The sequence below is a fragment of the Odocoileus virginianus genome, chromosome 9 (assembly GCF_023699985.2).
Source record: "Odocoileus virginianus isolate 20LAN1187 ecotype Illinois chromosome 9, Ovbor_1.2, whole genome shotgun sequence".
Classification (NCBI taxonomy): Eukaryota; Metazoa; Chordata; class Mammalia; order Artiodactyla; family Cervidae; genus Odocoileus; species Odocoileus virginianus.
In genome coordinates, this window is record NC_069682.1 from 24045493 (window position 1) to 24059480 (window position 13988).

Genomic DNA, 13988 nt, shown 5'->3' on the forward strand with positions numbered 1-13988 from the left:
TATTGACAGGTGGATTCTTTATCTCTGAGTCACCTGGGAAGCCCATGTATCTATATATATTAACATAATTATATGTATGGTTTATCACAGGATATTAAATATTCCTTGTGCTGTACAGTTGGATCTTATTGTATATCCATTCTGTTAATATATGTAATACTTTGCATTTGCTAATCCCAAACTCCCAATCCATCTCTCCTCTGCCTCCTCTTCCTGTTGACAGCCACAGGTTTGTTCTCTGTGTCTTGTATTCACATTATTTTATTAGCATTTGATTATTCTATTTCTTCTTTATTTTTTTTTTGGAATGTACCATTGATTTTCCTGTACAGTAATTATTTGCACATTGTCTCCATACTTTATATTTTTTCTATGGTGGTTTTTAAATGAATATACAAGTAGTGATCATTGTAGAGAATACTTGAAACTATAAAAAGGATCACTGTTAATTCTGAATATAGTTTCTTCATCTATTTTTGTATGTTTAAAATGATGGACAATATCACTTATCAATTTAGCCTATTTTCCACTTCATATAATAATTTCAGATAGACTTAATCATTTTTATCTTTTAAAAAAATACATTCACTTGATTAATTTTTTGTTGTTCAGTCACTAAGTCAAGTCCAACTCTTTTCGACCCCCTGGACAGCAGCACGCCAGGCTTCTGTCCTTCACTATCTCCCAGAGTTTGCTCATATTCATGTTCATTGAGTTGGTGATGCTATCTAACCATCTCATCCTCTGCTGTCCCCTTCTCTTTTTGCCTTTAGTCTTTTGCAGCATCAGGATCTTTTCCAGTGAGTTGGTTCTTCACATCAGGTGTCCGAAGTACTGGAGCTTCAGCTTCAGCTTTAGCATTCATCCTTTCAATGAATGTTCAGGGCTGATTTCCTTTAGGATTGACTGGTTTGATATCCTTGCAGTCCAAGCAACTCTCAAGAGTCTTCTCCAGCACCACAGTTTGAAAGCATCAATTCTTTGGTGCTCAACCTTCTTTGTGGTCCAACTCTCACATCTGTACATGACTACTGGAAAAACCGTGGCTTTGACCGTAGGGACTTTTGTTGGCAAAGTAATGTCTGTACTTTTTAATACACTGTCTAGGTTTATCATAGCTTTTCTTCCAAGGAGCAAACACCTTTGAATTTCATAGAAAGCAGTAATGCAGTATAGTATTATTGTAGATCCAGGTTAGTGGCGCCACCCTTTCCTGAGCAGGTAGGTATGTGTTTTTGCTGCGTTGGTTGTTGAACCTGGAAACAGATGGTTTAGCTTCTCTACTCTTTCATTTTCTAATCCATGTTCTGAATTTTGGCATGATTGCCCTTCTGGAATCCTACATTCCTCCTGCTCCATCCTGGAGGTCTGCCAGGTGTCTGACCCCTGCTGCCTTTCTGCTGCTCATCTGGGTGGAATCCACTTTCCTGGATTCCTTGGTCTCTTCTTTCCAAGGTTACTTCTCTGTTTTGCACATCAGGAGTTCTGTGCATTCCTCCTGTTATTCACTGTACTGATGTCACCAGATATTGAGTCCCTTCAGTTCACTTTCTCTAGGGAGCAAAACCTCCAGCCTGTGTGTGTGTGTGTGTGTGTGTGTGAAGTAGCTCTGGCAGGCTCCTGGATGTGGATATCTTGAATGTGGGGTAGGAGGGCATCAAGTCTTTTGAAGAGAGACCTGCAAAGGAAGCCTTGTTTTCTGCCCCTCCCCTCCCACCTCCTCCACTTTCACTATTATCTTGGGTTAATCTGCTCAGGTGACCTCAACACAGCTCCCCCACCTAGCACTTTAGTTTTTGGCTTTCTCTGTGTTGCTGGATCAGTTAACCACTCAGTCACCTGCATTCCATGTTGAAAAATTTTGTTGCAGTCTCTTCTTCACTTCTCTCCCATTTTGTTCTTTTTTCTCTAGTGGTTTTATGTTTGTTTGTTTTTTATTCTTCTACTGGCATTTTCATGGAGATTCATGAGTAAGAGAAAATAAATGCGTATATTTAATCTGCCACTTTTGATTGAATCATAGTCATTCAAAATTACAATAGAATTTTCAAGAACCTTTTCAGAATCTGAAACTATTACTTTATAGAAGTTAAAAAAATGTTTTAAGAGTCAGGCATGTTCTTTGATGATAGGCAACTTATTATGAGTTCAGAATTATTTTGTATTTCTCAGTTCAAGATAGCTTTATATTTTTTGTTAAATCACACAAAAAAACAAAGCAAAACTTTTACTTTTCTCAACACAATTACCCAAGTAACAAAATTATGAACTTAAGCCATTTTGTCTTAAATTAATGGATACTTTACTTCGTGTTTGTGTTTGTGTATTTGAGATGGTGGTCTGCAAATCCTTGACGGAGTCCTGAATAAAAATTTTGTATATTTATATCTTTGAGAACATTTTCAATAATACTTCTTTTATTTTTTTTCCATGTAAAATAATTGGAAAATTAGCATTTGAAGATTCAGTTGTTCTGCTGAATATAGGCCTAAATGTACAAGGGCAAAAGTATAAATCTTTCCCAGAGTTTAAACTATTGAATAAGATCAGCTGATGTCTTTTATGCCTAACAAATTCCTATTCTAATTATATTGTCATTTCTTAGTATTATCACTCAGGGTTAAGTGAGAGTTGAAGATTCCAGATCATAATTAAGTTACATGTTCTTTTGAGAGAGCAGAAAAGATTCATTAAAAAGGTCTTGAAACATCCAGTACAAGCGAAGTGGCATTCTGATGCAATGAATCAGCAGAGACTTAGCTTCTTTTAACTTTGTACATGTTTTTTAAATTTATTTTTAATTGGATAATAATTGCCCTACAATGTTGTGTTGGCTTCTGCCATAGAACAACATGAATTAGCCATGAGTATACATATATCTCCTCCTTCGTGAACCTTCCTTCTACTCCGCCCCGAATCCCCTCCCTCTGCGTTGTCGCTTGGCACTGGGTAAGCTCCCTGTGTTATGCAGCAGCTTCCCACTAGCTATTTTACACATTGTCTTTATAATTGTATTTATTATTAGATGTAAGAGTTGGAAATATCCCTTAATGGCTTGAGAAAAAAAGAATAAATACTAGTTTATTAAAATAGTATTTCAGAAATCTGATCTATTTGAAATTCAAAGTTGGTGGAAAACATGGTAAAAGCAAAGAGCTGGCAAACTGTATGTAAGACAATTGATTTACATATGCAAGTTAGGCTGATTACATATACACATAAGTGGTACAATTACCTGATTTATAAACATGAATGGTGCAGGTGCTGCTTTAAAGGCACTTTCAGAAAATTGGCTTGTGGCATCAATACTTTATTCTACAAAATGACTGCTAATTATACCTCTTATCATAATAAAGCTCCAATAAATTATTTTGCTGGCTTCCCTGGTGGCTCAGCGGTAAAGAATCTGCCTGCAATGCAGGAGACACAGGAGATGTGGGTTCGATCCCTGGGTCGAGAAGATCCCCTGGAAGAGGGCATGGCAACCCACTCCAGTCTTCCTGCTTGGATAGTGCCCTGGAAAGAGGAGCCTGGCGGGCTACAGTCCATGGGTCACAAAGAGTCGGACACGACTGAAACAACTGTGCACACATGCAGGCACACACATTATTTTGCTTGGGGGTCCCCAAAGGATGGCCGAATAGGAACTCTGGTGGTACCAAGGAAGTCATGCTAATAGTGCTAGACTTCTGACATGAATCTGCATAAAGACGGTGCTTCTTGGAGGGTCTGAGTAGCATCCTCGTTATCAGCCTGGCATGTGTGCGGTGTGGGTGGACTGTATCACCTTGGATAAACTCTCCCCCAGAGATTTTTCATCTTAAAAATCATTGCATTTATATTGCAATCCAGAATTGAAATTCCAAGAAGAGAATTACTTGCTCAGATTTTACTGGGCCATCTATTTTCTCTATTATTTAGTTGTGAGTTTTGAATTATTGCTTTCACTTTGATACAATTTTTCCTCTTCCTGTGCTTTTCTTAAATTTTGTTATACTATAATTTCTTGAGCATGAATAATATACAAGGCTCTGTTTAGAAATTATTTCCTTGTAAATTCTCTGTATGTTTGTTTTCAGAACATATAGAAGAGCACTAGTTACTAGCCCTCCTACAGTCCAGTTACACACTTGTAATGAAACTATGGAAGAAGAGAAGGGGTAGAAGATTTTCTTCTGTGGGAACTTATGTATATATATATATATATATATATATATATATATATATACACATATATATACATTTTATTTATTTATTTATTTTTGGTTTTGTTTTTGCAAAGTGTCTATGGGAATTTTTATTGTCACTTAGTATTTAGGTTTTCCTAAATACTAAGTCAGCATAAAGGGAGAACTAGTTTTTTTTTACTTATGCCTTTTGAAATACCATACTTATATTTAATGTTACTTTTTGCTTATTGCTATTACATATCTCTTGACTGACTTGCTTTGTAAAATGTAGATATCTCTTTTTTAAGTATTTAAAAATATTTATTGATATTTATCTGTTTATTTGGCTGTGTTGGTTCTTAGTTGTGGCACTCAGGATCTTTAGTTGGGGCATTTGGAATTCCCTGACCAGGGATCAAACCCAGGGCCCCTCCACTGGGAGCTCTGAGTCTTAGTCACTGTCCACCAGGGAAGTCCCTTTAGGTTTTGCTTTTGCTTAGTGTTTCTTTTCACTCCTAGTGTCTACTGTGGATGGTCAGGAGCAGGATGGAGGGGGACTTTGGGAGGTGGGAGGTGGTTCGTTTCTGCATATCCTTACCACTAAACCAGGAGATGAGATGAAAAAACAGGGTTGAAATTGAGTTAAGTTGGTCTGGTACTAGGCATCTACTGCAGATAAGCACAGAGGGCAAAATTGAGATTTAACTGTAATTTCCCCCTTCTTAGTTGGATGAACAGCAACACCTTAAGTACACAAGGAATACAGTCTTCTGTCTCAGAGTCTATTTGTCTAGTGTATCCTCAGCCATAAGGGAACCAAAATCCAGAGTTAGGACATCTTTTTGTTAAAAGATCTTTCCCTTCATAATTCAGTCTTAGCTGTAATTGCTCCTTTCATGGCAGTACTGCAGGCTGAATTCTATTATTTATCTGAATTAGTCCTGATTTGTTCATTCTTAATAGTGACACTGCTTTCTCTCTCTGCTTTCTAATTATAGCAATTTTTCTCTTTGAAATTATATCCTTTTCAGGAGAACAAAGGCTGGAAATTACAGGTGGCATTTGGAAGCACAAAAGTTCAGTAAATAGTCCTAAAGCCTCACAAATGCACATTTCTGGTAGCGAAAGTGATTTTCAGGGACCTGACTACTAACTTTTGTGCATCATGCATTATTGGTTATTCTGCATTTATACTTACATCTAATAAGTAAGATACGGTCCGTCATGAGGAAAGGAAACTATAGGAGACAGAAAGAAAACGAGTTAGAATGAATGAGTGGTTTCTGTTTCCTTGGCTATTAACTCTTTAATGTTGCTGCCCGGGAGATAACATGTTCATGGAAGGGGAAAGGGAACCCCTGCAGGCTTGTATATGTGGGAGGGGGCAGGGAAGCAGGACAGGGCTGCAAACCGGGGCTTCTGAACCACTCTGATGGCACAGCACTGGTCCTTCCTTTAGCTGTGCACAGTGGCAGTGAAGTAGACGAATGAGGATTCTTTTCATGCTCTTAGGGCTGGGACAGTCATTCCCAGCTCTCGTATAAAAGGCTGTTATTTGGTGTACTCACCACAGAACAAGGCAGACAATTACCTAGAGTCGTCTCATTTTTTTGTGTATAAAGGGCAGGATGGAAAAGCAGTATTATACATATACTCCTTTATATTCTTATAATCCCCAAAATACATAAAAACATATACAATGCTGGTATATCTTTTTTCCCTAATAGTACTTCAGTGCTTGCAAATGCATCTGCTCTCTGAATAGGAGTGCAAGTTTAGAATATTAACCACAGAGGGAAAAATGTAAGATGTTTTTCCATTTGGTAAATCAATATGTTTTGGCTGTGCGTGCTAAGTCGCTTCAGTCTTGTCCAACTCTTTGTGACCCCATAGACTGTAGCCCACCAGGCTTCTCTGTCCATAGGCCCACCAGGCTTCTCTGTCCATAGGATTCTCCAGGCAAGAATACTGGAGTGGGTTGTCATGCCCTCCTCCAAGGGATCTTCCCAACCCAGGGATTGAACCTATGTCTCCTGTAGCTCCTGCATTTCAGGCAGAATCTTTACCACTGAGCCACCAGGGAAGCCCCTATTTTGACCAGGCAGATTAAAAGATTTCTTCTACGTTTTCTTGTTTATCAAAGATATCTTGCTGCTCACATTGCCAGTGTTTGATGGTGTTTTCCCAAGAATTTTGAAATGCTTTAGGATGAGGGATGCTGTTTTATATCTTGATTTAGTGGTTACAGAATTGTACACAATTACCAAAATACATCAAAATGCATACTTCAGTGAGTCAATTAGAATGTGTGTCTGTAATAGCTTAAACATACTACTTCTAGTTTACAAGTTAGAAAAGTAATGTGAAAATTGTACATGTTATTACACATTAGGAAACATTATTAGGTGATGGTGCCACTGTTATTAATATTTTATCAGTCTTCTATTGGAATGCAGAATTTGCTACATCAGTATATGTATTTTATTGATATTGAGTCACACATTTCACACTTTGAAGAGGCACCTTCCATTTCATGTAAAAAGATGGCCTTCTGTCATTATATGTGTGTACATGCTTAAGTGTCCAGGACTAAAGTATATTCATCCAGTCACTTACTAATTCCATAAATATCTATTACTTTGGGCCAAGCACTTTGGTAGATTTTGGGTGTTCAGTGTAGAATGAGATCAGCTGTCATCCTGGTGTCTAGTAGTGCAGAAAGACAATTTAAAGCTTAATAGACAAATTAATTAAATAATTACACATTGTTTTTGATACTGTGGGCTTCCCCGGTGGGTCAGTGGTAAAGAATCTGCCTGTAACACAGGAGATCCAGGTTTGATTCCTGGATTGGGAAGATCTTCTGAAGGAGGGCATGGCAACCCACTCCAGTACTCTTACCTGGAGAATCCCGTGGACAGAGGAGCCTGGCCGGCTACACACAGCTCATAGGGTTGCACAGAGCTGGACATGATTAAAGTGACTAAGCAGCAGTAGCACTGATACTATGAGGAATAGAAGTGGAGTGCTAATAAAAAATGAAAAAGACCTTTTGTGAAGAGAGACGTCAAAGAAGGCCTAGATGAGTGGGTCACACTTAAACTTCTACCTGAAAAGAAAAGAAACAAACAGAGGATCCTGTTAGTACTTTTGTTCTTTAATATTCACTCCAGATACTCTGGTCAGACTCAGCCCCATCTCAAACCCACGGAATTAGAAATTCCAAGAAGGAGGGCTCAGAAACTTATTTTTTAAACAAGTCCTAAGGTGATTCTTATCAAAGGAAAGTTTGGAAGACCCTGCCAGAGGTCCTTGGATTTCAGGGTGCATTAGAAATAATCTGGGACTTCTGCTTCTGGCCATGACAGTAAATTGTGCCAATCGTGCAGTTACACCGTAAATACCTAAAGCACTACATAGAATATATTTTTAAAAACATAACAGTTTTCCAACCCTGTGAAAGAGACAGCTTAAGCTTGTGACATTGAGGAAAGGAAATTAGAGGAACACTGCAATCATTGCATCTTTATTCTTGGAGACAATTTCCAGACCAATGGGATAAGGAGGATGTTCCCAAGGAGATCACAGCAATCTTACTGAGCTGAAAAGATTGTTAAGACAGAAGTGACTGGAATTTTCACAGAGAGAGTTAAGCAGGAAAAATACTCCAGAAATCTGCATATGGGTTCCCTTGTCTTTGACTGGAAATTAAGCTGGAGATACATAGGGCACGATTGCAGGCAGTTGGTCAACGAACAATAATAAGGGTAAGAATTACTGAAAAGCAGTAATCTGAACAGTTATTGGAGGTTGTGCAAGCTGGAGAGATACTTGAGTTCTGACCAGTCAAATTGAGGAATCTTTGTTGAACATCTAAGACACTTAGTAGAGACTCTGCTGACAGGTTATGCATTAAAGGAAGGGTTAGACTCACCCTAGAATAAGAACTACCCTTGGCCTCCTATAAAAATTTCAAAAACAGGGCTTGAAATGTTCACGTCAGTCCACAAGTAGATGAACTGCCTGACAGAACAAAATTCAACATTCATTAAGAGAAGACAGCAAAATCTGAACATTTAAATATAAAGTTAGTTATGGCCGTCATTTAATAAAAATTATTAAATATGTAAAAAAGCAGGAAAAGGTAACCATTGTCAGAAGAAGAAACAATCAAATGAAACAGACTGAGAAATAATTAGGATAATGGAATTAGCAGATAAAGACTTTAAAATAGCTATTATAACAGTGTTCTCAAATGAAACTTCAAGACGAGTTAGGTTAAAATGAAAAAAGGAAACGAGAGGGCAATTCAGATTAAAACCATGATGAAACTACTAGTACACACTCACTAAAATGACTAAAATTAAAAAGATTGATAATTCCCAGTGTTGATGAGGTTGTGATGCAAACTAAACTTTTTTAGATTGTTAGGCAGTGTGAAATGATGCAGTCACTCTGCAGGCAATACAGCAATGTCTTATTGCATCTATAGTTCCCTTATGATCTAAAAGTGTCACTTGTAGGCATTTGCTAAAAACTGGTTTCTCTAAAAAGAATCAAACCCTTTTATAAAATAAGCAAAGTAAAACCTAGATGAGTATCAGAAAATGAGTTTCTGCTCTTGTGGTCTCACATGGGATATTGTCAGACTAAGTGAGGGTCATAGAGCATGCAGTATAAACAAAAAACAATGAAAAACAGCAAAAGTCAGAAATGCCAACTGCAGAAACCACTAGTCCTTTTCCAGAAATTTGAGTAAAAATCTCATATCCTGTCCTAACATAGTAAAGACAGAATGCACTTTGGTTTTTTTTTTTTTTTTCCATTTATTTTTATTAGTTGGAGGCTAATTACTTTACATCATTACAGTAGTTTTTGTCATACATTGAAATGAATTAGCCATGGATTTACATGTATTCCCCATCCCGGTCCCCCCTCCCACCTCCCTCTCCACCCGATCCCTCTGGGTCTTCCCAGTGCACCAGAATGCACTTTGAAAGCTTATAAAACCTGTCTTTGGAAGTGAGTTGTAACGATCTGTTTAGAGATTTAGTTTTGTTTTTTTTTTCTTTAATGTTTGACTACAGCCTGAGTAGAGAATTCACTTTTAGGGCTGCTCTGTTCTTTCATTAGTGTAGCTCGGGTTTAAGAAAATTATACTTCAATTTTGTTCGATGAGAGAACATGAAGGCCCTATTATAGCATTGTGTTGCAAAGTGACACTTATGGGTTTTTTGGTCCCTTGCTGCAAATCTCTTTTTAGTCTGTCTTGGTGATTTAAGAATTGCATAGGGTTAATATGACACAATTCATTTCCCTGGATGCAGTTCTTTTTAAGTGGAAACATATGGTCATTTTCAATTTTTATGATCCATTGCATAATTTAAGAACATTTGCATTTCCTTTAATATATTTTAATTCTTCACATTCATTTAAAAACAAACATACTTCAGTTAATTTAAAAAAGTTTTTTCTTCATACGTGAAAGGCATTTTATGCTAGTTGAACAAAAGTAGATTTCATTAAAGATGATATTTGAAGTTTTGAATGAGGATTTAGAAAATTCATGGTGTTATCTTGAGCATCTTTAGAAAAAGATCAGCCCCAAATTAACTTGTGGCTTATTGACATTTGGTCCCTGTGGTCTGTTTAATAAATTCCATGTTTGTTGTATTTGTCCTCTCGTTTTCTCTTTTCATTTTAACATGTTTTTATGTTTATAAAATGGCATTTTATATAACAGTAAATATTAATGACAACTTCATCAATCAACATGAATGAACTTTAGAAGTATATTATTGAATAAGAAAAAAGCAAATCCAGGTAGGATACTATTTGTATAAAGCACAAAGAAAAGCAAAACTGAACCACATATTTTAGAAGAAATGTATTTATAATGAAGAAAGAAGTTTTAAAGACAGGAATGTTAAACACAAAATTTAGAATAGTGGTTATTTCTCATGGGAAAAGCAGAAGCATGGCATAATTTTAACACAACAGTAGGAAAGAAGAACCCTTAACTTGACTCTTCTTGAAGTTTAATTCAAAAGATCCTTTTCCATTCTGAAAAATCAAACCACAGTTCCTACTTAAGTAGCAGCCAGATAGTAGAATAATTATTAACGGTTTCTAAGCTAACACTGTGGGGCATCCGTCATAACTTGGATTAATTTTGCATGCCCCTTCATTATTAGTTGAGGACCTTTTTGAATATAGTTGATGTTGGCAGCTAGATTTAAAAAAATTAATAGATTTTATTTTTTGAACAGGTTCAAGTTTGTGGAAAAATTGAGTGGTAAGTTCATAGAGTTCCCATTACCTCCCGCCCAAGTTTTCTTTGTTGTTAACTTCTTGAATTGGCATGGCACATTTGTTATAGTTGGTGAGACAGTAATGACACATTATTATTAACTAAGGGCTTCCCTGAAGGCTCAGAACATAGAATCTGTCTGCAGTGCAAGAGACCTGGGTTCAATCCCTGGGTCGGGAAGGTGCCCTGGAGGAGGACATGACAACCCACTCCAGTATTCTTGCCTGGGTAATTCCATGGACAGAGGAGCCTGGTGGGCTACAGTCCATAGGGTCGTAAAGAGTCGGACACGACTAAGAGATTAATATGCATGCATTATTAACTAAAGTCCATTGTTTACATTAGGGTTAATTCTTTGCACTGTACATTTTACAGATATTTTAAAGACTTTATTTTTTAGAGTAGTTTTATTAACATCACAGAAGTATTGAGAGGGAGGTACAGAGTTTTCTCATATGTCCCCAGCCCTCACAGGTGCTCTGCAATGAGTTTTGAAAATTTAAAAAGTGGTCCTAAAACTTAGTTACTTTAAATAAGTGCTTTGCAATTTAAGGGCTCTGAATTTCGTTTCGGTCAATTTTGAATAATTTTGTGACCCTATCATGCTGGGCCACACTGGAGGCAGCGTGACCCTGTATTCTGCTGCCAGAATACTCTTCTGCTTATCCCGTTAAAAGGTGTTCCCTTTCCTGCAGAAGAAAATGTCACTTTTGGAATGCCAGGTCTGCCCCTGCTCCTGTAGAAGATGAAAGTTTTGTTTAATGTAAAAAGACACCAGTTATAAATGGAGTTGCATCTAAATGCTCATTTGTGAGTTCGTGTTTAGATTTTAAATACACTTATAGAAATGATATTATAAAAGAGGGCTTCCCTGAAGGTCCGGTGTTTAAGACGTCACTGTCCAATGCAGGGGTTGTAGATTCGCTTCCTGGTGGAGGAGCCATGATCCCACATGTCTTGTGGTCAGAAAAGCAAAACATAAAGCAGAAGCAGCATTGTAACAAATTTAGTAAAGACTTTAACAACGGTCTGCATCAAAAAAATCTTTAAAAAGTAAACAACTTTTGATATCACACATGATGTCTAGATCGACCTGTCAGCCCAGACAACCTGTTGGGGGATCATGATATATCATGATTAAATGTAAGTCTGGACTCTAAAATCAGGCTGTCCAAGTTCCTGTCTTAGCTTTGTCACTACAATGTGATATTTCCTGAGTTACCTTACCATTTTATGCCTCACTTTCCCAATCTTTAGTATGGAGATGATAATAATACCTACTTTACAGAGTGGTGAGACATAGGGATAATGCATGTAAATGGGTTAGGAATGTGCTAGCATAAAGTCTGTGCTCAATACAACTGTTATTATATAATTCACAATGTATCAGAAGTGTTCAGGTATCCAATAAAATCTAATTAACATGTTAGAAGAAAGTTTGAGAGAAAATATCTTCAGTATTTCTGACAAGGATGCTACGAACGCACTTCCTTTCACCTTTCTCTACTCTGTTTAGGTCAGTAGAGTCAAGGAAATGACAACTTTTTAGTTCTCAGGCTCTGAGGTGACAGAGGAGACCCCAGAGGTCAGGGTAAGAGTGAGGAGACCATGGACCAAAGCCCTGCAGGGAGAGACAGAGCTGACAGCAAAGACTGAAGGATCCCAGGTTAGGGGACCAAGTCTTCCTGGGGTCAGAGCTTTGCTGGGGCCTTTTAGCTAGTTGTGTCCCCACTCATGTTCCACTGTTGACGTCAGTGTTTCTCTCCTCTGCAAATATGCTCCTGCTTATGCTCAGTTGCTCAGTCATGTCTGACTCTTTGTGACCCCATGGACTGCAGCCTGCCAGGCTTCTGTGTCCATGGAATTCTCCAGTCGAGAATAGTAGAGTAGGTTGCCATTTCCTTCTCCAGGGGACCATCCCGACCCAAGAATCGAACCCGTGTCTCCTGCATTGGCAAGCGGATTCTGTAACATCTGAGCCACATGTAGCTCCTTGTAATGTTTGCTGTGGGACTTCATGTTACCTAGCTTGGAAGAAACCCGGATGTGAAAAATTCCCCTGCCATGTTCTTCCCTCTTGTTTTTCTTTTTCGATTCCTCTGCTCTTAAGAGATGTGAAGGGAGAAAGTTAGGAAACGTGGTTAAAACAGTTTTCTAAAATACTATTTGTAGTCCTTATTTCAGTGCACTCTGAGATTTTACCAGAGAGGAAGTATGTTTTCAAGTTAATGCACAAATGAAGCAGTATTTAGCCATGGACTGAAGTCATACTGTACTATTAATTAAACTATCAGGAATCATGTCTTTTTGCCTTTTCATACTGTGAAGAGCCGACTCGTTGGAAAAGATACTGATGCTGGGAAAGGTTGAGGACAGGAGAAAGGGGCAACAGAGGATGAGATGGTTGGATGGCATCATTGACTCAATGGACATGAGATTGAGCAAACTCTGGGAGATGGTGAAGTACAGGGAAGCCTGGTGTGCTGCAGTCCATGGGGTCGCAAAGAGTCAGACACGATTGAGCGACTGAACAACAACGGCATCAGGAATCAAGAGTACTTTTAAGAGCTCTATGTCCTAAAATTTGAAACTAATTTGTAGAATCATAATTCTTATCCTTGAATTTAAAAGTCAAGCCCAGTGCTTCTCCAGATTCTCTTCTAAAGTTAATTCATATGGAAACTGTGTTCCAATAATTGATTGTATACTAGTACAAGTTTATATGTTTATTTATAAAATCATAACAATGATGGGAATAATCATTTGAAACAAAAAACTGGAACAGGTTTTTTTTAATGTTTTGAGAAAACCTTTTATAGCAAGTACTTAAAATGTCACATCCATTTTAATATCTAAAAATATTCTTTTTTTGAAATATTCTTTTGTAGCTGTGCAATGGAGGATCAGTGACAGATCTTGTGAAAGGATTTCTGAAGGAGGGCAAAAGAATGAGTGAGCCCATAATTGCCTATATTTTACGTGAAGCACTGTTGGTAAGGCAGTTTAAATTATTCATGCATTAATTATAAGGCAGTTCTAGTTAAAAAAAATGTGTATCCTATTTTTAGAAAAAACACTTCATTAGTATTTATTGATGCAAGAGTGAGATACAAAATCTGAAATATGTAGCATAAGTAATTTCTCTTTTCCACTAAAAATCTACCCTCCTCGTGTCTACAGAATCCTGAGTTTTGATCTCCTAGGTATATTTCTGAAATTAATGATGATGAAGGTAGATACTGTATATTTTTACTAACAGGTTTTTATTTGCCATTATTTATTTATTTTTAACAGCCATTATTTAGAATAAGTATTTAGAATTTTTCTTCTATTGGGATTAGCACATTTAAAATAAAATATTTCCTCAAGGCCAGGATTATGTCCTGGTTTTTCAAAATTTTTTTCAGTCCAAAGTGGACATGATGTACTTTGATTCGACTAACTCAATGTGAAACATTTACAAAGGTTTGAGTGTTAATTTTAACATGTGCTCACTGTTGATTTTGTAT

General features: G+C 37.3%; 1 protein-coding gene across 1 annotated transcript in view; it reads left to right on the forward strand.

The window, feature by feature from the left end:
• Positions 1-13988, forward strand: part of MYO3A (myosin IIIA) — a 173339-nt gene that overhangs the window by 17534 nt on the left and 141817 nt on the right. Inside the window, exon 4 of the mRNA XM_020911656.2 lies at positions 13368-13472. Within this exon, the coding sequence (XP_020767315.2) occupies positions 13368-13472 (105 nt within the window). The remainder of the gene's footprint in view (positions 1-13367; positions 13473-13988) is intronic.